The sequence below is a fragment of the Dasypus novemcinctus genome, chromosome 3 (assembly GCF_030445035.2).
Source record: "Dasypus novemcinctus isolate mDasNov1 chromosome 3, mDasNov1.1.hap2, whole genome shotgun sequence".
Taxonomy (NCBI): Eukaryota; Metazoa; Chordata; class Mammalia; order Cingulata; family Dasypodidae; genus Dasypus; species Dasypus novemcinctus.
Window position 1 is genome coordinate 57,036,091 of NC_080675.1, and position 23,860 is coordinate 57,059,950.

General features: G+C 40.2%; 1 protein-coding gene across 2 annotated transcripts in view; it reads right to left on the bottom strand.

Annotated features, from left to right (window-relative positions):
- CGRRF1 (cell growth regulator with ring finger domain 1) overlaps positions 1-23,860 on the bottom strand; it is a 67,562-nt gene that overhangs the window by 29,582 nt on the left and 14,120 nt on the right. The window contains exons 2-5 of one of the 2 annotated variants that reach the window (XM_071213926.1): positions 22,814-22,953; positions 14,644-14,709; positions 1,957-2,134; positions 1,661-1,808 (exon numbers count right to left, since the gene is read on the bottom strand). In XM_071213926.1, coding sequence (XP_071070027.1) covers positions 1,661-1,808; positions 1,957-2,134; positions 14,644-14,709; positions 22,814-22,953 — 532 coding nt within the window. The remainder of the gene's footprint in view (positions 1-1,660; positions 1,809-1,956; positions 2,135-14,643; positions 14,710-22,813; positions 22,954-23,860) is intronic. The other variant, XM_004472774.3, reaches the window with a different exon arrangement.

Below are 23,860 nucleotides of genomic sequence, written 5' to 3' on the forward strand. Positions count from 1 at the left end.
GTATTTGTCCCCTTGTGTCTGGCTTATTTCATTCAACATGGTGTCTTCAGGGTTTATCCATGTTGTCATCTATTCCAGAACATCATTCCTTTGCACGGCTGAGCAATATTCCATTGTATGTATATACCACATTTTGTTCATTCATCTGTTGATGGGCACTTAGGTTGTTTCCACCTTTTAGCTATTATGAATAACGGTGCTATGAACATCAGTGTGTAAATACCTGTTTTAAGTCACTGTTTTCACTTCTTTGGCGTTCAGGAAAGTATGATTGTCAGGACATGTGGTAGTTCTATGTTTAACTTTTTGAGGAAGCGTCAAACTGTTTTCCATAGCAGTCGCACCATTTTACATTCCCATCAACAATGTATGAGGGAGAAAGAGATAAAGGGAAGGAGGGAGGAAGGGGAAATGGAAAGGGAGAGAGAATCAGATCTCTCATGCACACTACATCATACACATGCACCTTAGAAGGAGTTTCGCTGTCAAGCTCTATAAGGCTCGCTAACATTGCTTGGTATGACATTTAATTTGAAAAAGCAAGCTGACTTCAGCTCAAAGGAATTTCAAATTGTTAAGATTAGAAAACTGGAGATGCTTAACTGCAAAGAAGCAGGGTCTAGATTTCCCAGTAAAGGTCTCCTTCCAAAGCTCAATATCTGCTTGTTTTGCAGAGACATCCTGGTTGAGGAAAGGGCACTCACGTAGGACCCGAAGGCACGGAGTCAAGGCCTGGTTTCGTCTCTTATAACCTGAATGACTGGTGTTTGTCTTCTGAATCTGTTTTCACACTATATAACAAGGGTATTTGCCCTCACACAGAAGGTTTTTGGAAGGAGCAAATAAGTTAATACTAGCGAATGCACTATGTATATTACAAAGTATCATTTAAAAAATGTTACCATATTTTTATTAATGAACATATCTCTATCAAATTCTTCTTTCAGAAAAGAAGTAGTAAACTGTGTGTAAAGGCATTATTTCCATGATACAATTTCATCAAAAGTTATTTTTATGTATAAGCTTCTATTACATTTAGAGAACTGACAGGGCTTGGGTTGTCTTAGATCTCTAAGAAGCTTTTCTCTTCCTGATAGGGATAATCCCCCCAGACTAAAGAAATAATTTGCACATAATGAGAAAAGGAGAATACAACAATCACTAAAAATATAAGAAAAGGCATATGTAAGATGTAGGTGCAGCAGGGGCTATGATGGAAGCAAAATGACTGCAAGAATGCAAAGAAAGTGGATACTGTTAAAATTACTTTAGGTCATTACAATGCTTGCTGATTAAGTGTCCAAAATGTTAAGAATAAACATGCTTCCCAACTGACTTTTCCCATATAGCAAACAAGACAGAATATAAAATGAAATTAACTTAATTCAACCATTATTAGGTCTTTTATTTTATAAATAAAGTTATATTCTTGTGAACTATAATGAAAAAACAACAAGCCTTAATCTGAAGGAGCTGTTACAGGTATAAAAATCATACACAATGGCACTTCCCATGTATATAATTTTCAAAGGATATGTGTTCAGGCCAAATGCATATCTTCAGAAATTAAAATAAAACTTTTTCCTACTTCATCAATTAAATAAAAATCATAATCCAAATCACTTAAAGGTAATGTTTTTTTTAATTTTAAATTACTTACAATATCATAAATGTCTCGGTCATCCTCATCAGCTAAGGTCAACAATGCTACCAATGGATAGCGGGATCTGGGCACTGTACCAAAGTCTTCAATTTTGGTATTGCTTGGTAACTGGCAATATATTTCTTCTTTGCTGTCCTTTTTAATACTTTTTGAAAATGTGAAGGTAAATTGCCACTATAATCAAAAGAACAAAAATATACCAAAATGATCAATAACAACTAACATTTTATCATTAAGAAGTCTAATGTCCAAAATTTTCCATGTGCTAATGGGTATATCAGATAAAAGGATACAAATACTGTTCTTGATGGAGATATTCACTATATAGAGCATCTTCTGATGCTTGGGGAGTGCTTATTCTGAAGCAATGAACATGCTTCTGCAGAGCTTCATACAACTTTTGAACACTGCACCCCCAGTAACATGTAAGGAGGCTATCTTCAAGGCAATCTGTTGTCAAAGTTATGCCAGCTGTAAAAAAAATGAGAGACAATGAGAAAATTATCTAATGTAACTCAAGATACAATTATACATGGTGAACAAAAAAGCTTCCTTTTGGATGCTAGCCAGGCCAATGGCCATTAAAGGAACTCGTACAGTGTATGTGTCTATCAATGAAGGAAGCAGCCTCTAAATCAAGAGATATAAAAATCTCAATGTCTTCACAATTTTTGAGCTCTATTTATTAATAGCTCTATTTATTAATATTTTATTAATAACTCTTTATTGGGAGAATTACCTATACATTTAAACTTGGAAGTTATCAATTTAAAAAATTTTGGGGGGCTGAAGGGTCTACTGGTGACTGCAAGATTTTTTCTACATAACTCTTAAAAATTGAAATATAGTTCAATATTGATGATCTACTATTCTAATAATATCTACATGAAACAGTACAGCAGAGTAGATCCATCTCCAAAAATGGATACACACAACCCAGAGGGTCCACAAGATGATCACTGGGGTGGGAAAACTATTAAAAAGAAATTGAATTTACTAGTAGTGATACACACATTGACCAAATTAATAAACATTTTTTATCAGTCAATGTTCTATGTATATGTAAAATATCCTAGGGAAAGAGTAGGGATTCCAAAATATGGAGGGTTTATTAGTGATGCCCTCACTTATTTGTTGCTTTCAGCATAATACATGGTATTACCAGTTTAGGTAGATCCGATTAAGTAGATATATAAGTATATACATAAATTATATTACATAGTTTTACTCATTTGTTTAATAGTTACATAGGACTTACTACATGACACCTATGATTTTTTTTTCTCGTTAGTACCAACTGTAGCAATATCAAGTTCAAGGGCAGCAATGTCCACTGTCTCACTCAGGAGGCAGTGTAACTTGCAATATTCAGTGCTTAGTGACAATGGTACACTTACTAGACCTAAAGGGAACGGTTTTGGTTATTGTTCCTAGTTGAATAGCCTTGGTCTGGGACTCTCCAAATCTGTCAATTGTTTCTGTTGCTTGCTACAAGGAATTCTGATCAATTAATAACTAATTTTTAAAATATGATCAAGAGTATGTGTTAGAAGGAGGTAAACACAAACAGATGCTCCACAGGATACCAAAAATGGAGTTTTTCACTTTCCTTCTCAGTATTTAGTAATATGTACATAAAGCCTGAGATTCTGAGTAGATCTAGTGGTAGTGTCATGGACCAATTTCTTTCTTTCTTTTTTTTTAAAAAAGATTTATTTATTTATTTAATTCCCCCCCTCCCCCGGCTGTCTGTTCTCTGTGTCCATTCGCTGCGTCTTGTTTTCTTTGTCTGCTTCTGTTGTTAGCAGCACAGGAAGTGTGGGCGGCGCCATTCCTGGGCAGGCTGCACTTTCTTTTGCGCTGGGCGGCTCTCCTCACGGGTGCACTCCTTGCGTGTGGGGCTCCCCTACGCAGGGAACACCCCTGCGTGGGGCGGCACTCCTTGCGCGCATCAACACTGCACATGGGCCAGCTCCACACGGGTCAAGGAGGCCCGGGGTTTGAACCGCGGACCTCCCATGTGGTAGACGGACGCCCTAACCACTGGGCCAAGTCCGTTTCCCCATGGACCAATTTCTAATGTTATTTAAGCAAAAATTTTAATTGGTAGAAGCTTTACATAGATAATTAAAGCAGAATTTGATTTCACATATTTATGATTCTGATCACCAGATATTAATTCAGGAATGGACAGTTCAAATAGCTATTAAATAGCTGAAGAAAAACACCCCATTTATAAAGAACTTTAATATGCATAAAATACACATTTTTTCTCCATGACACTGTAGAACCACACAATATGAGGAAAAAGAAAAAAGTTGAAAGTAGATAGGAACATGAAAACAAGAAAAAGCACTATGGGAAAAAAAGTGGAAAAAGCAAAGAACAGAAACATAAAATGATTAATATTATTGTATAATTGGAAAAAATATGAAAAGATATCTCCTAAGAGTATTCATTGTAGCACTAGTTAGCATAGCAAAATGCTGGAACCAACCCAAATGTTCATCAGTAGGGAATTAAATGAATAAAATATGGAACACTCCACAATGAAGTCCTATTAGGCATTTATCCATTTGCTTAATTTTTGTATACAATGTGAGGTAAGGACCTACTTTAATTCTTTTCAAGTGGGTATCTAGTTTTTCCAATGACATTTGCTGAAGAGATCATTCTTTTCCCATTGAGTGGACTACAGGAGCCTTGTTAAAAATCAATTGGCTGGGGAAGTGGATGCGGCTTAAGCAACTGAGGTCCCGCCTACCACATAGGAGGTCCTGGGTTCAGATCCCCGTGCCTCCTGGAGAAGACAAGCAAGACAGCAAGCTAGCGCAATGGACTGGCATGGCAAGCTGATGCAACAAGATGTCGCAGCAAGGAGACACAAAGAAGAAACACAATGAGAGAGTGGAGGTGGCTCAAGCGATTGAGTGCCTTTCTCCCACGTGGGTGGTCCCAGGTTTGGTTCTCGGTGCCTCCTAAAGAGAGGTTGGGCAGACAGAACACACAGCAAAGAGACACAGAGAGCAGACAGTGAGCACAAACAACAGGGCAGGGGGAGAGGGCGGAGGGGTACAAATAAATAAAATAAAAATCTTTAAAAAATAATCAATTGGCTGATCACACCAAGAAGATGGTGGCTGAGTAAGGAACTCCAAGAATCAGCTTAATACAAGGCAGTTAGTAATCTAAACAGAGTTATCTAAAATTTGCTCCTGCTCTGGGGGTCCAGGAGACCAGAAGGTCATTCTGCAACATCCTTGAAAGAATGGAAGGAGGAGACTGCCCATCTGTAGTGAAGTTGTGTGAGTAGAGCATCCACACCACAAAGGCCAGTGTCCATCCTCTACTGGCAGCACAAGCCACCTCAGGAGCTATTCACTGGCTGGAGTTGGAAGCTCCATTTCCCAAAAACAGGGAAGGAAGAGAGAGTAGCCAGCAACTTCAGCTACTGATTAGTAAATTCAGTTGGCTGAAGTGTAATCCTAAGAACAGCTAAAGTTTGAACCTGTCCTAGTGGGAAAGAGGCCGGTAGCCACCATTTTAACTCCACCCCCAGCATGAGGGGAAGCAGGGTTGATTGAAAATCACAGTGATGATAGGAACTGGCTTCTTTCCACCCAGATCATACTGCAGCCCTACTGTAGGCTTCAGCCCACCGATGGCAAGGAGGAAGCTGGCGGGACCTGCACCAGCCTCTCCAGGTAACTACAGGTGCTTTCAGCTGGCACAGACTGAATAGTTAAAATAGTTAGACACCTGGGGTTCCATCCCTGCACCCCGCATAGGAGAAAGGCCGTTTCCTTAGCTTTTCTGGGCAACTTCAGATACTTCAGTTCACACAAACTGGTATACTGAGTGCCTTCAGTTCCATCTCCACCCTCCTCCCCTAAAGGATAGGAGAGGGCTGATGTTTCTTCATCTTCTCTGGGCAACTGCAGGTGCTTTGAGCTCACAAAGATTGGGTACTCAGACACCTGTAGCTCCATCCCCACACCCCAATACGATAGCAGGAGTGTTGTGTTTCCTCAGCTTCTCCAGGCAACAGCAGGTGATTCTGACCCACACGAACAGGTTTGTTGAGCAACTTTGATTCTATCTTCACCCCAGACTTCCTCCCCCATAAGATAGGAGGGAACTGGTGTTTCCTCAGCCTCTCAGGGTAACTGTGGCCTGCACAAACGCCGCTGTTGGGCGCCTGTGGCTCTACCCCCATACTGGATAGGACAAGAGGGGAACAGTGCTTCCTCAGCCTCTCTGGGTAACTGCAAGTGCTTTTGGCCCACACAGACTGAATAGTTGGACACCTTTTGCTCCATCCCCACCCCCAAGTAGAATGGGAGGAGAGCTGTGTTTCCTCAGCCTTTCCAGGCAATGGCAGGCAGGCAAAGTGGGCACTTTTGGCCTGCATGGCCTGGACTGGTTGGTGCTTGTAGACCTGCCCCCAACCCCCAAAAGGATAGGAGGGGGCTCGTGTTTTCTCAGCCTTAACAGGCAGTGGCAGGCACTTTTGGCCTACAAGGACAACTGTTGGGCATCTGTGGTTCCACCCCAACCACTAAAGAGCAAAAAGGACAGTACTCCCTCAGTTCTCAGGGCAACTGCAGGTGTATTCAGACCACACAGATTAGATTTTTGGGCACACCAGAGGGTCCATATCCCCTCCCCTAGCCAGGGAGGAAGGGGTCCAGTGCTCCATCAGTCTATCTGGGCAACTGTAGTCATTTTGGACCAACATGGCATAGACTGTTGCCCACACCTGCAGCTCCATCACTGCCATAGGCAGAAAAGGAAAGGGTGTGAAGCTTCATCTGTCACTCCAGGTAACACAGATGGTCTTGGCCTGTACGGATTGGATTATTACATATGGCTGTGGCTCTGTCTCTACACCTGGTAAAGGAGCAAGGTGAGAGAAGCTTCACTGGTTCCTGGGGCAAATGTGGGCAGTTCCAGCCTCCACAGTTTACACACCAACTACATCCTCAGCTCCTACTACACAATCAACAAGGGAGAAAGAACAAGAAAGCCTTAAACTAAAGAGAGAGACCAAACCAAGAATAAATACATCTAGTAAGCCAGATGCCAAGATGCCAACAAAAAATTACAATCCACATCAAGAAAGAGGAAGATATGGTCCAGTCAAAGGAACAAGATAAGCTTCCATATGACATAAAGAAGTTGAGACAATTAGATGTTCACACAAATCTCCTTAATAAATTCAATGAGGTGGCTAAAGATGTTAAGGATATTAAGGCAACAAGGTGAGCACAAAGAAGAATTAGAAGGGATACCCAGAAAAACAGTAGACCTTATGGGAATGAAAGGCATAATAAATGAAATTAAAAATACATTGGAGGGAAGTGGCTGTGGGTCAATCAGTTGAGCTCCCATCTACTATATGGGAGGCCCTGGGATCACGTCCCAGAGCCTCCTTGTGAAGGCAGGCTCGCCCGCATGCTGTGGAGAGCTACCGGCCCACAAGTGCTGCGGAGAGCTGCCCAACCTCCAAGTGCTGCGGAGTGCCACTAGCCTGCAAGCACTGCAGAGAGCTGACTCAGCAAGGTGACACAACAAAAAGGGAGACAAGCAAACAATGCAGAAAAACACGCAGCGAATGAACATAGAGAGCACAAAGCAAGCAAGCCATGGAGGGGGGGATAAATAAATAAAAATAAACACAGACACGGAAGAACACACAGCGAATGAAGACAGAAAGCAGACAGCAAGCAAAAAGCCACAAGGGTGGGGGGAGGGATAAAAAATACATTAGAGGCATTTAACAGCAGATTTGAGGAGGCAGAAGAAAGAATTGGTGAGCTTGAAGACATGGCCTCCAAAAACAAGCATACAAAAGAACAGATAAAAAAAGAACAGAAAAAATTGGACAGGGTCTCAGGGAACTAAATGACAGCAAGAAATGTGCAAACATACATGTCATCAGAAGAGAAGAGGGGCAAAAGGAATATTTGAAGAAATAATGGTAGAATGTTTCCCAACTCTACCGAATGACATATATATCCAAGTCCAAGAAGCACAACATACACCCATCCGAATAAATCCAAATAGACCAACTCCAAGACACATACTAATCAGAATGTCAAATGCCAAAGACAAAGAGAATTCTGAGAGCAGCAAGAGAAAAGTGATGCATAACTTACAAGGGATATCCAATAAGATCAAGTGCCAATTTCTCATCAGAAACCATGGAGACAAGAAGGCAGTGGTATGATATATATAAGATGAAAAAGAAAAACTTCCAGCCAAGAATCTTGTATCTGGCAAGATTGTCTTTCAAAAATGAAAGAGAGTTTAGAATATTCACAAATAAAGGGAAACAGAGTTTGTAGCCAAGAGACCAGCTTTGCAGGTACTACTAAAGGGAGTGCTATAGCCTATATAGAAAAGACAGGAGAGAGGGCCTTGGAAGAGTGTCTAGAAATGAAGATTATATCAGTAAAAGTAACTAAAAGTATAAAAAGACTGTTGAAAATAAAATACAACAGTTAAACACAGCAAATGGACAGAGAGAGCAGACAATGGGGGGAGAAATAAATAAATCTTAAAAAATACATGACAGTTAAGGGAAGGGGATGTGGCTCAAGAATTTGGGTGCCCACCTACCACATGGGAGGTCCTGGGTTCGGTTCCTGGTGCCTCCTAGAGAAGATGTGCAAGACAGCAAGCTTACAGGCTGGCATGCCCAGCTGAAGCAGCAGGCTGACACAATGAGGAGACACAAAGAGGAAATACAGTAAGAGACACAACAAAGCAGGGGAGCAGAGGTAGCTTAAGCAATTGAGCAACTCTCTCCCGTGTGCAAGGCCCCAGGTTTGGTTCCTGGTGCCTCCTAAAGAGAAGATGAGCAGACACAGAGAGAGCATGATGAATGGACACAAAGAGCAGATAGCTCAAACAATGAGGGCTGGGGGGAGAAATAAATAAGATAAGTCTTAAAAAAAAAAAAACAGATAAAAACCAAAGGTCAAAATGGGTGAAAATAAGAACTTCCATGGGAGCAGATGTAGCTCAAGCAGTCGTGCACCTACCTACTACATGTGAGGTCCTGGGTTCAGTTCTAGGTGCCTCCTAAAGAAAACAGGTTGGTGCAGCAAGCTGATGCAGTAAGATTACACAATAAGGAGACACAATGAAGAAACACAATAAGACACACAACAAGCATGGAGCAGATGTGGCTCAAGCAAATGGGTGCCTCCCTCCCTCAAGGGCGGTCTGAGGTTCGGTTTCTAGTGCCTCATAAAAAAAGACAAGCAGACAGAAAGAGTACACAACAAATAGACACACAGAGGGTAGACAATGAGTGCAAACAATGGGGGGTAATAAACAAAATAAATCTTTTAAAAAAACTATTTTTACAATAACATTGAATGTTAATGGATTAAACTCCCCATTCAAAAGACACAGACTAGCAGAATGAATAAGAAAATATGAGGTATCTTTATGCTGTCTACAAGACACTCACCTTAGACCCAAGGACACCAATAGATTGAAAGTGAAAGGCTAAAAAAAGATATTTCACACAAGCAGTAGCCAAAAAAAGCTAGAGTAGCTATACTGACATTGGATGAAATAGACTTTAAAGGCAAAGCTGTTATTAGAGACAAGGAAGGACATTATATATTAATAAAAGGGGCAATTCACCAGGAAGAAATAACATAAATATGTATGCACCTAACCAGGATGCCCTAAGATACATGAGGCAAACACTAGCAAAACTGAAAGGAGAAACATATCTCTACAATAATAGCTGGAGACTTCAATATACCACTCTCAGCATTGGATAGAATATCTGGGCAGTGGATCAGTAAAGAAACAGAGAGCTTGAATATTATCATAAATGGCTAAACCTAATAGACATATACAGAACATTAGACCCCAGAACAGCAGGATATACATTCTTCTCAAGTGCTCATGGATCCTTCTCCAGGACAGACCATATATTAGGTCACAAAGCAGATCTCAACAAATTCAACAAGATTGAAATTAAACAAAGCACTTTCTCTGATCATAATGGAATAAAGTTGGAAATCAACAAGAGGTGGAAAAAGGGAAAATTTACAAATATACAGAGATTAAACAACACACTCTTAAATAATCAGTGGGTAAAAGAAGAAATTGTAAGAGAAATCAATTTCTCAAGAAGAATGAAAGTAAGAACACATATCAGAAAAACAGGACAAAGAGAAGGCAATACTCAGAGGGAAATTTATAGTCCTCAATGCTTATATTAAAAAAGAAGAAAGATCTAAAATCAATGTCCTAACTGCATAGATGAAAGAATTAGAAAAGAACAGCAAACTATTTCCAAAGCAGAAATAAATGAAATTGAGAACAAAAGAAAAATAGAGAATTAACAAAACCAAAAGTTGGTTCTTCAAGAAGATAAACAAAAAGGACAAACCCTCAGCTAGACTGACAAAAAAAAGAGAGATGCAAAAATAAAACGAAAAATGAAAATGGGGACATTATTACTGACCCCACAGAAATAAAAGAGATCATAAGAGGATACCATGAACAACTATATGCCAAAAAAACTAGACAATGTAACAAAAAGAAAAAATTCCTAGGCATGTACAAACAACCTACACTGCTCTTAGAAGAAATAGAGGACCTCAACTAACCAATCACAAGAGACTGAAACAGTCATCAAATGACTCCCCAAAATGAAAATTCTGGGACCAGATGGTGAGTTCTAGCAAGCATTCAAAGAAGATTTAATACCAATTTTACTCAAGCTCTTCCAAAAAAACTGAACAAGAAGAAATACTACTGAACTCACTCTATGAAGCCAATATCACACTAATAACAAAGCCAGATAAAGATATTATGAAAAAAGAAAATTACAGACCCATTTCCCTACTGAATACAGATGCAAAAATCTTCAACAAAATAGTTGCTAATTGAATTCTACAATACAATAAAAGAATTAATCATTATTATCAAGTGGGTTTTATACCAGGCATGTAAGTGTGATTCAACAAAAGAAAATCAATCAGGGTAATATACCACATATTAATAAATCAAAGAAGGAAAAACCACATGATCCTATCAATTTACTTAGAAAAGGCATTTGACAAATACAGCAGGCTTTTTTGATAAAAAATACTACAAAAGATAAGAATTGAAGTAAACCTTCTCAACATGATGAAAGCCATATATGAAAAATCCACAACTAACAGTGTACTCAATGTTGAAAGACTGAAAGCTTTCCCATTGAGATCAGGGACAAGACAAGGATGCCCCCTGTTGCCACTGTTGTTCAATATAGTGCTAGAAGTTCTAGCTAGAGCAATTAGGCAAGAAAAAGAAATAAAAGGCATTAAAACTGGAACAGAAGAAGTAAAACTTTCACTATTGGCAGATGGTATGATCTTATACCCAGAAGGTCCTGAAAAATCTATAACAAAGCAGCTAGACCTAATAATTTCAGTAGATATTTAGAAATCTCATGTCTGATAAGGGTTTAATATCTATGGCATATAAAGAGATATTGCAACTCAACAATAAAAAGATGAATGAACCAATCAAAAAATGGGCAAAAGACTAAAGAGAAGAAATACAGAGAAGTGGATGTGGCTCAAGCACTTGGGCTCCTGCCTACCAAATGGGAGGTCCCAGGTTCGGTTCCTGGTGCCTTCTAAAGAAGATGAGCAAGACAGTGAGCTGATGAGGTGGGCTGGCACAGCAAGCTGACACAACAACATGACACAACAATAGTCACAAGGAGGGAAACATAATAAGAGACACAACAAAGCAGAGAGTGGAGGTGGCCCAAGCAATTAGGCACCTCCCTCCCATAGGGGAGGGCCCAGTCTCAGTTCCCGGTACATCCTAAGAAGGAAGAAGAACACACAACAAAAAAACTGGCACAGCAAGTGCAAACAACAAGGGGGTGGGGAGAAACAAAATTTTTTTAAAAGAAGAAATACGAATGGTGAAAAAATACATTTAAAAAATTCAACATTGGGAAACAGCTCAATCAGTTGGGCTCCCGCCTACCATATGGGAGTCCCTGGGTTTGTGTTCCAGGGCCTCCTTGTGAAGGCAGGCTCGCCCACATGCTGTGGAGAGCCACTGGCCTGGGCGCCACAGAGTACTGCTGGCCTGCAAGTGCCGCGAAGTGCCTACTCAGCAAGGTGATGCAACCAAAAAGGGAGACAAGCAAAAACACAGAATGTGCAGCGAATGGACAGAGAGCAGAGAGCAAGCAAGCTGCAGGGGCGGGGGCAGGAATTGTTCAACATCACGAATGATCAGGGAAATGCAAATCAAAGCTACACTGAGATATCATTTCATACCTATCAGAATGACCACTAATAAAAAGACAGAGAACTACAAATGTTGGAGAGGATATGGAGAGATAGGAACATTAACTCACAGTTAGTGGGAATGTAGAATGGTACAGCCACTGTGAAGGCCTGTTTGGCAGTTCCTAAAGAAGTTTAACATAGATTTGCCATGTGGCCCTGCAGTATGACTACTGAGTATATACCCAAAAGAACTGAGAGTGGCTACACAAACAGACATCTGCACACTGATGTTCACAGTGGTGTTATTCACAATTGCCAAAAGCTGGAAACAAGCCAACTGTCCCTCAACTGATAACTGGATAAACAAACAGTGGTGTATTCACATAACAGAATATTATGCAGGTCTAAGAAGAAATGAAGTTGGAAAGCATATGACAACATGAAGGAACCTGGAGGACATTACATGTTGAGTGAAGCAAGCCAGATACAAAAGGACAAATACTCTATGATTACGCTACAATGAACTAAATATATTGTGTAACATATTGTATGATTCCATTTATATATAATGTAAACATAAATCAATTTATAAAGAAAAAAATGAACAATTTCAGTAGAGTGCCAGGATACAAGATCAATATGCAAAAATCAATCTACACACTAGTAATGCACAACCTGAGGAGGAAGTCAGGGAAAAAAATTTCATTTACAATAGCAACTAAAAGAATGAAATATTTAGGAATACACTTAAGTAAGGATGTAAAGCACTTGTGTTCAGAAAACAATGCATTGCTAAACAAAATTTTAAAAGACCTGAACAATTGGAAGAATATTCCAGGCTCATAAATTGAAAGATAAAATATCTCATTACGATGTCCATTCTATCCAATCGGATATACAGATTCAATGCAATCCTGATAAAAATTCCACGAGCACTTTTTTTAACAAATGGGAAACACAATTATCAAATTTATTTGGAAAGGTAAGTGGCCCTGAATAGCCAGAAACATCTTAAAAAGGAAAAGCAAAGTTGGAGCACTCTCACTTTCAGACTTTAAATCATATAATCTAGCCACAGTGGTAAAAAGAGCATGATACTGGCATAGAGATAGACACATAGATCAATGAAAATGAGCTGATGGTTCAGAAACAGACCCTCACATCTATGGTAAAGTGATTTTTGACAAGCCTGTCAAATCCACCTAGCTGGGGCAGAACAGTCTATTAAATAAATGGTGCTGGGAGAACTGCATATCCATAGGAAAAAAAAAAGAAAGAAGACCGCTGTCTTACACCTTATACAAAAATTAATTAAAAATGAACCAAAGACCTAAATATAAAGCTAGATTCATAAAGCTCCTAGAAGAAAATGTAGGAAAACATCTTCAAGACCTGGGGTTAGGCGGTACAGTCTTAAACCTTACACTGAAAGTTCAAATAATGAAAGAAAACATGGACAAATGGAACCTCAGCAAACTTAACCACTTTGGTGATTCAAAGGACTTCATCAATGTGAAAACGCAGCCTGCTCAATGAGAGAAAATATTTGGAAACCACATATCCAATAAGGGTTTGATATCCATTCTATACAGAGATCATACAACTCAACAATAAAACAGCAAGCAATCCAATTTAAAAATGGGCAAAAGACTTAACTAGACATTTCTCCAAAGAAAAAATACAAATGGCGAAAAAGCATATGAAAAAATGTTCAATATCACTATCAGGGAAATGCAAATCAAAACAACAATGAGATATCGTCTCTCACTATATAGAATGGCCATAATTAAAAAAAAAAACAGAAAACATTAAGTGCTAGAGAGGATGAGGAGAAACAAACACTCCTTCACTGCTGGTAGGATTGTCAAATGGTGCAGTGTCTGTGGAAGTTTGGCAGTTCCTCAGGAAGCTAAATATAGAACTGCCATATGATTCAGCAATTCCTCTACTAGGAACATATCCAGAAGAACTGAAAACTGTGACACAACATATATCTGCACACCAATGTTCATAGCAGCATTATTCACAATTGCCAAAAGATGGAAATAACCCAAGTGTCCATCAACCAACGAATGGATAAACAAAATGTGGTATATACATACAATGGAATACTATGCAACTGTAAGAAGAAATTAAGTTGGGAAACATATAACATGGATGAATCCTGAAGAGATTATGCTACATAATCCATAAGCCAGGCACAAAAGAACAAATATTGCATGGTCTTACCAATATAAACACAACATGAAGAATAAACAGGTGGAGTTAAAACCTGCAGTATAGATTATTAGGAGATGAGGAGGGCTGTGAAGGAGTACTCATGTGTAAGTAGAAGTCTTAATTAACTGTAAAGGTGTGGAGACAGATAGAGTTGATGGTAATACATTATAGTGAGTAATAGTTTATAAATGGGATTGTGGCTGAAATGGGTAGTCTAGGGATGTAAAAGTCAACTGAAAGAAAGTTAGAGAATAATCTAGGGACTAAATAACACAGAGAACCCAGAGGTACATGAGAATTATGGTTAACAGTGCAAGAGTACTCAGATATAATCTTTGTTCACAAGCCTCTCCTGTTACTTTACCAGACCTGTGTTGGCGCTGGGGTTTAGTGTATACTCAGGGGACCTGAATCTCTGGACTGTCCATGTGATTGCCAGGCCCTGGGCCTCAACAGACTTGCAACTCCTATACTCTGGTTTATTGGACTTACCCCAGCCAGCTAACATGGAGGTGAAGAAGGTCAACCACCACACCAGGGAGCCAAGAGTGCCTACAACTGAAAGCAGAATTGCATCCATCATCCATGTGGAATCTAAGCCCCCTCTAGATATAGATGTGGAATAGACATAACCATTCCAGGATCCACAGGATGGAGGAACAGAGTATGGATTAGAGTGGACTTACTGATTTTCTATTCATGAACTATTGTGATTAGTAATCAAAGAAAATGTAGCATTGACGTGGAGAAACTGGCCATAGTAGCTGCTGAGGGTAGGAAGTAGGAAGAAGAGATGTGATGTGGGGGCATTTTCAGGACTTGTAGTTGTCCTGGGTGGTACTGCAGGGACAGTTCCTGGACATTGTATGTCCTCCCATGGCCCACTGGGTGGACTAGGGGAGAGTGTAAACTATAATGTGGACCACTGACCATGTGGTGCAGCAGTGCTCAGGGATGTATTCACCAAGAGCAATGAATGTCCCATGATGATGGAGGAGGTGGTTGTTATGGCAGGAGAGGGGTGAGGGGGTATATGGGGACCTCATATTTTTTTAATGTAACATTAAAAAAAATAAAGACAAAAAATTTTTTTAAATATTTAAAAAATAATAATAAAGCAATGTGCTTGGCACTGAGGTTAAAAAAAAAGTGTAAGAGTGCCCTTCTGTGAATTAGAAAGGATATTTGTCACTAGCGCAGGGTGGTGGGAATGTGGAGAAGCATGGGAAAAATACATTTAATGTAACCTATGGACTGTCATTAACAGCAATACTGTAATATTCTTGCATCAATGCCAAAGATGTACTGTGTTAAAGTGGGGGAGAATATGGAAAAAGCATGCCAAATATACTCTATATACTCTAGAACCATATATACTCTATATAACCAAATATACTCTATAACCATAGTTAGTGTTAATAGTCTGATGGGGGAAGCGAACTTGGCCCAGTGGTTAGGGCATCTGTCTACCACAGGGGAAGTCCATGGTTCAAACCCTGGGCCTCCTTGACCTGTGTGGAGCTGGCCCACGCGCAGTGCTGATGTGCGCAAGGAGTGCCATACCATGCAGGGCTGTCCCCTGCGTAGGTGACCCCCACATGCAAGGAGTGCGCCCCGTAAGCCGCCCAGTGCGAAAGAAAGTTCAGCCTGCCCAAGAATGGGACCGCACACATGGAGAGCTGACAGAACAACAAGATGACACAACAAAAAGAAACACAGATTCCCGTGCCTCTGACAACAACAGAAGCGGACAAAGAACACGCAGCAAATAGACACAGAGAACAAACAACCGGGGGGGGGGGGGAGATAAATAAAAATAAATCTTTAAAAAAAAAGTCTGATGGTATTATTTCACAATCTATAACAAATGTTCCACAGTGGTGTGGTATGTTGGTGAACAGTTATTGTATGGGAATTCTACACATCTGCATTATTGTTTTATAAGTTTACAATATCTATAATAAAGATTTATTTTTAAAACATCAATTGGCTATAGACATTTGGGTTTATTTCTGAACTCTCAATTGTATTTCATTGGTCTATGTCTGTCCTTGTGCCAGTACTAAACATTTTTGATTACTGTAACTTTGAAATAACTTTTGAAATCAGGATGAGTGAGTCCTTCATCACTGCTCTTTTTCAAAATGTTTTTGGCTAATTGGGGCACCTTGCCCTTCCATATGAAGTTGATGATTGCTGTTTCTGTTTTTGCAAAGACAGTTGCTGGAATTTTGATTGGGTCCAATCTGTAAGTCTTTTAGGTTATCACTAACATCTTTATGATACTAAGCAAGTCTTCCAATCCATGAATACAGGATATCTTTCCATTTATTTAGGTATTTAATTTCTTTCTGCAATGACTTGCGGTTTTTGGTGAATAAGTTCTTTACATTCTTGGTTAAATCTATTCCTAATTATTTGATTCTTTTGGTTGCTATTGTAAATGGAACTTTTTTCGTTTCCCTTCTTCATTGCTGATGTCTAGACAGACCACTGATTTGTGCTGATCTTGTATACTGCCACTTTGCTAACTCATTATTATCTCTAGTAGCTTTCCTGTAGATTCTTCATAATTTTCCATATATATAATCATGTAATCTGCAAATAGAGATAGTTTAACTTCTTCCTTTCTAATCTGGATGCCTTTTATTTTTTTCTTGCCTTATTGCTCTAGCTAGAACTTCCAGTAAAATGTTGAATAGCAGTGGTGAAAGCTGGCCTTCTTTACTTGTTCCTGAACTTAGGGAGAACACATTCAGTCTTTCACTACTGAGCATGATATTAGCTGTGGGTGTTTCAAACATTCTTTATTATGCTGAGAAAATTCTCTTCATTCCTAGTTTTTTGTTTTTATCAAGAAAGTGTGCTGGATTTTGTCAAATGTCTTTTCAGCAACAACTGAGATAATCATGTGGTTTTCCTCCCCTTCATTCTATTAGTGTGGTGTATTACTGCGGTCGCCCCTCGGGCTGAAGTGTGGTTTGCTGACTTGGCGGGGGGCGGCGGCCGCGGTAGGCCTATTCCAAACTGCTGCCCCTGTAATAGGGTGGTTGGTTGGGCCCACCGCCACCCCTGAAGGAAGCTCAGCATGGGCGCAGAGTGCCCTTGGGTCTCCCCTTCTCGGTAGCCATGCTTCCGTGGCCGCCCCTCCTCCCAGATAGCGCCACACAATGCCTTCTTTCTCCCTGCGCAGGCGCAGGGCGGAAAATTCCAGTCTGCCCTTTTCCCCTCCCCTGACAGCAGCAACAGCCAGGCGTGGGCGGAAAAATCCAGTCTGCCCTTTTCCCTTCCCCCGACAGCAGCAACAGCCAGGCGTGGGCGGGAAACTCAGGTCTGCCCTCCACCCCAGCAACAGCAGCCACCAATCCCTAAACCCTGCCCCTTCCCCCAGCAACAGCGACAGCCAATCCCTAACCACCACCCCTCCCCCGTCCAGTACCGCCCACTGACCTTTCGCCGGCAACCAATCAGAACAGGGCGTGGCTTCGACCAATCAGCCTTCCCCAGCCCCTATAAAACTGTTGCCTCTCCCTCAATAAAGTGGACTTGCGTGTTTACCTTGTCTCCGCGGTAGTTCTTCTGCCGTGCGCCCTCCAGTCCTGAGAGCCCCCGACAAGGGCCTGGCCTCCCTTGTCCCCAGTTCGTCGCCTGCTTCTCCGGGCGACCCCTTCGTCGCCGGCTTCTCCGGGCGACCCCTTCGTCGCCTGCTTCTCCGGGCGACCCCGTCAGCCGAACCACGCAACCCCTTGTGAGACCGATCCCTCGTCTGCTGCCGGACCAACTCCTCGTCCCAAGTGGGACCGACCCCTCGTCCCAAGCGGGAATGACCCCTCGTCCAGAGCTGGACCGACCCCTCGTCCGCAGCCAGACCCCACCTCTACCGACCGAGCAAGCCGCCGCATATTACAATGATTTTATTATGTTTGAACCATCCTTGCATTCCTGAGATATATCAAACTTGATCATGAAGTATAATCCTTTTCTGTGCTGTTGGATTCAGTTTGCTAGTATTTTGTAGAGGAATTTTGCATCTATATTCATAAGGGATATTGGTCTTTAATTTTCTTTTCTTGTGATGTCTTTATCTGACTTTGGTTTTAGGGTAATGCTGACCTCACAGAACGAGTTAGGAATTGTTTCTTCTCCTTCAACCTTTTGGAAGAGTTTGAGCAGGATTGTTGCTATTAATAATAATTCTTGGGAAACAGACTTTGGCTCAGTGGTTAGGGCGTCCGTCTACCATATGGGAGGTCCACGGTTCAAACCCCGGGCCTCCTTGACCCGTGTGGAGCTGGCCATGCGCAGTGCTGATGAGCACAAGGAATGCCGTGCCACGCAGGGGTGTCCCCCGCGTAAGGGAGCCCCACGCTCAAGGAGTGCGCCCGTGAGGAAAGCCGCCCAGCGTGAAAAGAAAGAGCAGCCTGCCCAGGAATGGCACCGCCCACACTTCCCGTGCCGCTGACGACAACAGAAGCGGACAAAGAAACAAGACGCAGCAAATAGACACCGAGAACAGACAACCAGGGGAGGGGGGGAAATTAAATAAATAAATAAATCTTTAAAAAAAAATAATAATAATAATAATTCTTTGAATGTTTGGTCAATTTACCTGTTAAGAGGGACAAGGACCAGATGACTTAACAGTTTCTAAGTTAGTCCATTTTGTCTAATATGATTACAGCCACCCATGCTCTCTTTTGGTTACTATTTGCAAGGTATATTTTTTCCCATCCTTTCACTTTCAATCTACTTGTGCTTGATTTTAAAGTAAGTCGCTTATAAATAGCATATAATTGGGTCTTGCTTTTTTCCCCATCCTGCCAAACTCTACCTTTTGACTACAAATTTTAACCAACATCCATTTAAAATAACTACTGATAATGCAGGTCCTACTTCTGCCATTTTGCTCCATTGTAAGTCTCACACCCTTTTTGTCCCTCCATCCTTCCATTTCTGCCTTCTTTTTTATTTAGCTAATCTTCTGTATTCAACTCTTGAGAATCCTGACTTCTTTCCATCTGTGTATATTTTTCCAATACTTTCTTTGTGGTTACCATGTGGCTTAAATTTAATATCCTAAATCTATAACAATTTCATTTTATTTAATGCCAACTTAACTTCAATAGAATATACCCTTCCTTCCCCCCATTTTTATGTCATATTGTGACAAATTCCACCTTTATACACTGTGTGTTCAAAATCATAGATTTATCATTACTTTTTATGCATTTGAATTTTAGATCCTGTAAGAAGTAAAAAGTGGAGTTACAAATTAAAAGTATAACAGAACTGGCATTTATATTTACTCATGTAGTTACCTTACTGGAGATCTTTAATTATTCATACAGCTTCAGTCAACTATCTAGGGCCCTTTCCTTTCTGCCTAAAAAACTTCCTTTAGCATTTCTTATAGGACCAGTCTAGTGGTGAAGAAAATCCCTCAGCTTTTATTTATCTGGGAATATTTTAATTCCTCCCTCATTTTTGAAAGCCACTTTTGCTAGATATGGAATTCTTGGTTGCATCTATATTCATAAGAGATACTGGCAGTTAATTCCACTCAGCACTTTAAATATGTCATCCTACTGTCTTCTTGCCTCCATGTTTTCTGTTGAGAAACTGGCACTTGATCTTATTGATACTCCCTTGTATATGACATATTGTTTCTCTGTCTCTGGCATTTGGAAGTTTGATTATAACGTATCTTAGTGTGGATCTCTGTGTTTATCCTGCACGGAGTTCATTGAGCTTATTCGATGTGTATATTCATGTTTGTTATTATATTTGGAAAATTTTCAGTCATAATTTATTTGGATATTCTTTCTGCCCATTTCTCCCTTTCTTCTCTTTTTGCAACTCCCATGAACTGTTCGTATCAGTACACTTGATGGTGTCCCACAGGTCTCTTAAGCTCTGTTCACTTTTCTTCATTCTTTTTTCTTTCTTTTCCTCAGGCTGAATTATTTCAATGGTCTTATCTTCAAGGTGACTTTTTTTTTTTTGTCAGCTCCAATATGCTATTGAAGCTCTCTAGTGAATTTTTTTATTCCAGTTATGGCTGTCTTCAGCTCCAGTATTTCTGTTTGGTTCCTTTTCATATCTGTCCCTTTCTAGAAATTCTTTTTGTTCACATAGCTTCCTGATTTCTTTAAGTTTTTTTTCCATGTTTTCCTTTAGCTCTTTGAGTATATATAAGTCCATTTTTTTAAAGCCTTTGTCTGGTATGTCCAAAACCTGGTGTTCTTCACTGATGGCTTCTAATGCTTTATTTTGTCCCTTTGCATGGGCTGATGTTTCCTGTTTCATTGTGTGCCTCAAAATCTTTTGTTGCCCACAAGACATCCTAATATATTAATGTGTCATCTTTGGGCTTTAGTTACTGAGTCTATTCCTTAAGCGTATATTAATGTTTGGCTAGTGTTATACCTGAAATTTTTTGAATGCCTGAAGCTAACAACAACAAAAGCAGTTTTACCAGAGCTTGCAGATTGGCCTAATCAAGTGCTCTCCTTCAGAGCTTAGCCATCCTCACAATGATTCTAAAGAACAGCTTGAGGAGAAAGCTAAAGGTCCTCCCCGTATTTCCTGAGCACACATATTGTCCTGTGGCCTTAGGAATTCCATTGCTTACACAGATCAAATGTCCTTTTTCCTCTAGGAAATAATATTTCCTCCTGGTTACAGGTAGATATTCTATGTCTTTAAAGCAGGCAATCCTTTGCCCCATGCAGCTTTGACTATTTCCTTAGAGTGTATTCATTGCCCTGCAAGCTGTCTCTACATTCTGGGCAAGTTCTGAGATATTGAGCTTGCCACCATTGTCCTGGTTCAGTCCTTTAGGCTACCACCAGACAGACAGACTGATACAGACACACATGCACCCTGGTATGTAAGTAAATGTTACTCTGTTCCCTCAGAACTAAGGCCAGAGACCCACACTGAGAGTGAGGGCTGGTTCCACACAGCGCTGGGAAGAGGGTAGGGTGAGTGTCAACAAAGATGCCATGATGTTTTCCTACCATTTTTAAGTCGCCTTTTTCTTGATTCAGCACTCACCCAGTTATTGCAAGCCTTTAATTGTTTTCCAGGGCTCTGAAAAAGATTTTCTGCCTGTTTCTGCCTTGTTTTTTAAAAAAGTTACAAAGGGAAATAGAACCCTGGGATGTCTCACTTCACCATCTTCATGATATCACTCCCTTCAAATGGGTTTGATGGCTGTTGGGGCCAGAGGTATAGGAGAAATGGTAATTAGCAACCTTGGAGAATGTCATTTCATTGAAGGATGTGCACTGAGGCATAAAAGGGAAGCAGGTTTAGAGTAGAAAGCCATGCAAACAGCAGTGACTATAGTAAGATGAAAAGCTGAGAAAGCTTTGGTTTGTTTTTAAAGATATAAGAAATAAGAGCAAGTTTAAAAGGTGATGTGGGGAGCAGATGTAGCTCAAGTGGTTGAATGCCTCCTTCCCATGTATGAGGTCTTGGGTTCAATCCATGGTACCTCTAAAAACAAAATAAATAAATGAAAAAAGAAACTCTCATTGGGGAATGGATGTAGTTCAGTGGTTGAGTGTCTGCGTCCCATGTACAAGGTCCTGGGTTCAATCGCCAGATCCCCAGTACCTCCTTAAAAAAAAAAGGTAGTAGGGCCTTGTATAGAAATCTTGATAAAACTATATAAGACCTATATCTAGAACTGCCTGCTTGATATCTCCACTTAACTGTTACAAGGCATACTTCAAACTCTGGAAGTTCAAAACATAATTTGTTACCTTTCTTCTAAAATCTTCTGTATCCTGTACTCCTTATCTCAGTAACAGGATCTGCCTATAGAAGATCCATGCAAAGAACCTGAGTCATCCTAGACTCTTCTCTCTTACCTGTCCCAAAACTGTTTAATCCATAACAAATTACTTATTGTTTCTTCAACATTATTCTGTTTCTCCCCTACCTCAGCACTTTGTTCATGCTTCTCCCTGCTACTTAGATCTCCCCTCAACCCTAAGAGGTAAACAATAACTTATCTTTCAAGACTCTACTGAAAATAAAAGATAAACAACAAAAAATGAAGGAAAGAAAGGGAAGGAAAGAGAGAGGGAGTAAATATAAAGAGGACTTTCTGAATATGCCTCTTCCCCACCTTAGCAAACCTAACCATTTCTTTCTTTATAGCTCAGTTCATTCTCTACCAGTGTTTCGCAGATGGACAATTTATTTTTCCAATTAAGTATATAACCAACAACTACCTATTATTACCCTCTACAAAAACTACATTTTATACTAAAATAATTTATACCAAAATACACAATTTCAGATTAAAGGACAGTTATTCTTTAGAAGATTAGCAACCTCATATTAACTGTACTTAGACTACACTATTCTTACATTTCTCACTTGATTGAAGACCAATGTAAATGGCACCATGTCCTAACAGATTTCCCTCATTAACATCTTCTCACTTGTATGCATATCTATGTCTGCTTATTGACTGGTAAATTCCTTAGGACAAGCTTTGTGAATTATTAGTCTTTATATCCCCAAAATGTGGTTCAGTCCCTGGAACAAACGTTTGCTAAAGTTTAGAGAAAAACCATGGAAGAAGATAATAAAACGGCTAAGAAAAGGGCATACAATAAGTGAAAATCCTTGGGAAATAGCCACTAACTTGTGATTGAAGCTGAAGATGGATTGGTAATCTCTAAACCAAAAGGATTCTTGACTTGTCTCATTTGCTTTTTGAAAACTCTTGTGCTGAACTGAGTCTCTTCTGAGTTTCTCAGAATTACTGGAACATCCCAACCAAACCTGAAGAAAAGGAAAAATAAAACATAATTAAAGCAAATGTTGAAACTTTGTTATATATAAAGTATGTTGTGCTTCACTAGCTATTCCTTTTAACATAAGCTTTATAAAAATGAGGTTACGTCATCCTATTTGCATTATATTAATTTAGAATTAAGAGCAATCAGAGAGCCCACAGAACTGCAATATATTGTTCTGTTGGCTGAATCAACATTTAAAAAAACAAAAAACAAAAGGTTCCACTGTTAAAATAATGTGATTATGTAAACTGAACAGACTAAGAAAGAAAATGAAAGAGATGGAACTCAATTCCTACTAAAATTATAAACATCTAAGTTTACTCAATTTAAATAAAACAACCCAAAAAGAAAGCATACCAGTTATAAAGGGACTTCAGGTTAAGATAGCACATTTGGTTCATACTTTGATACAGTCCCTCCTTGATGCAAACACATAACAGTGATAGACAAAAAATTAAAGTTAGAAAGACCCTGCTGAAGGGAAAGGGATGTAGCTCAACCAACTGGGCTCCTGTCCACTACATAGGAGATCCAGGGTTTGATGCCAAGGGCCTCCTGGTAAGGTCGAGCGGGCCCACATGGACTGCTGGTCCATGCTGAATGCCGCCTCATGCCGGAGTGTCCCCTGCATGGGAAAGCCACCCCGCATGAGAGTGCCAGCCAATGCTCAGAAGTAGCACAGCAAGATGACACAACAAGAGACACAGAGTAGAGAAAATAAGAAGACATAGCACAACAGGAAGTTGAGGTGGCACAAGAGAGTAATGGCCCCTCTCCCACTCTGGAAGGTCCCAGGATTGGTTCCCAGAGCCGCCTAATGAGAATACAAGCAGACAAAGAAGAACACACAGTGAATGGACACAAAGAGCAGACAATGGGGGTAATGGGGG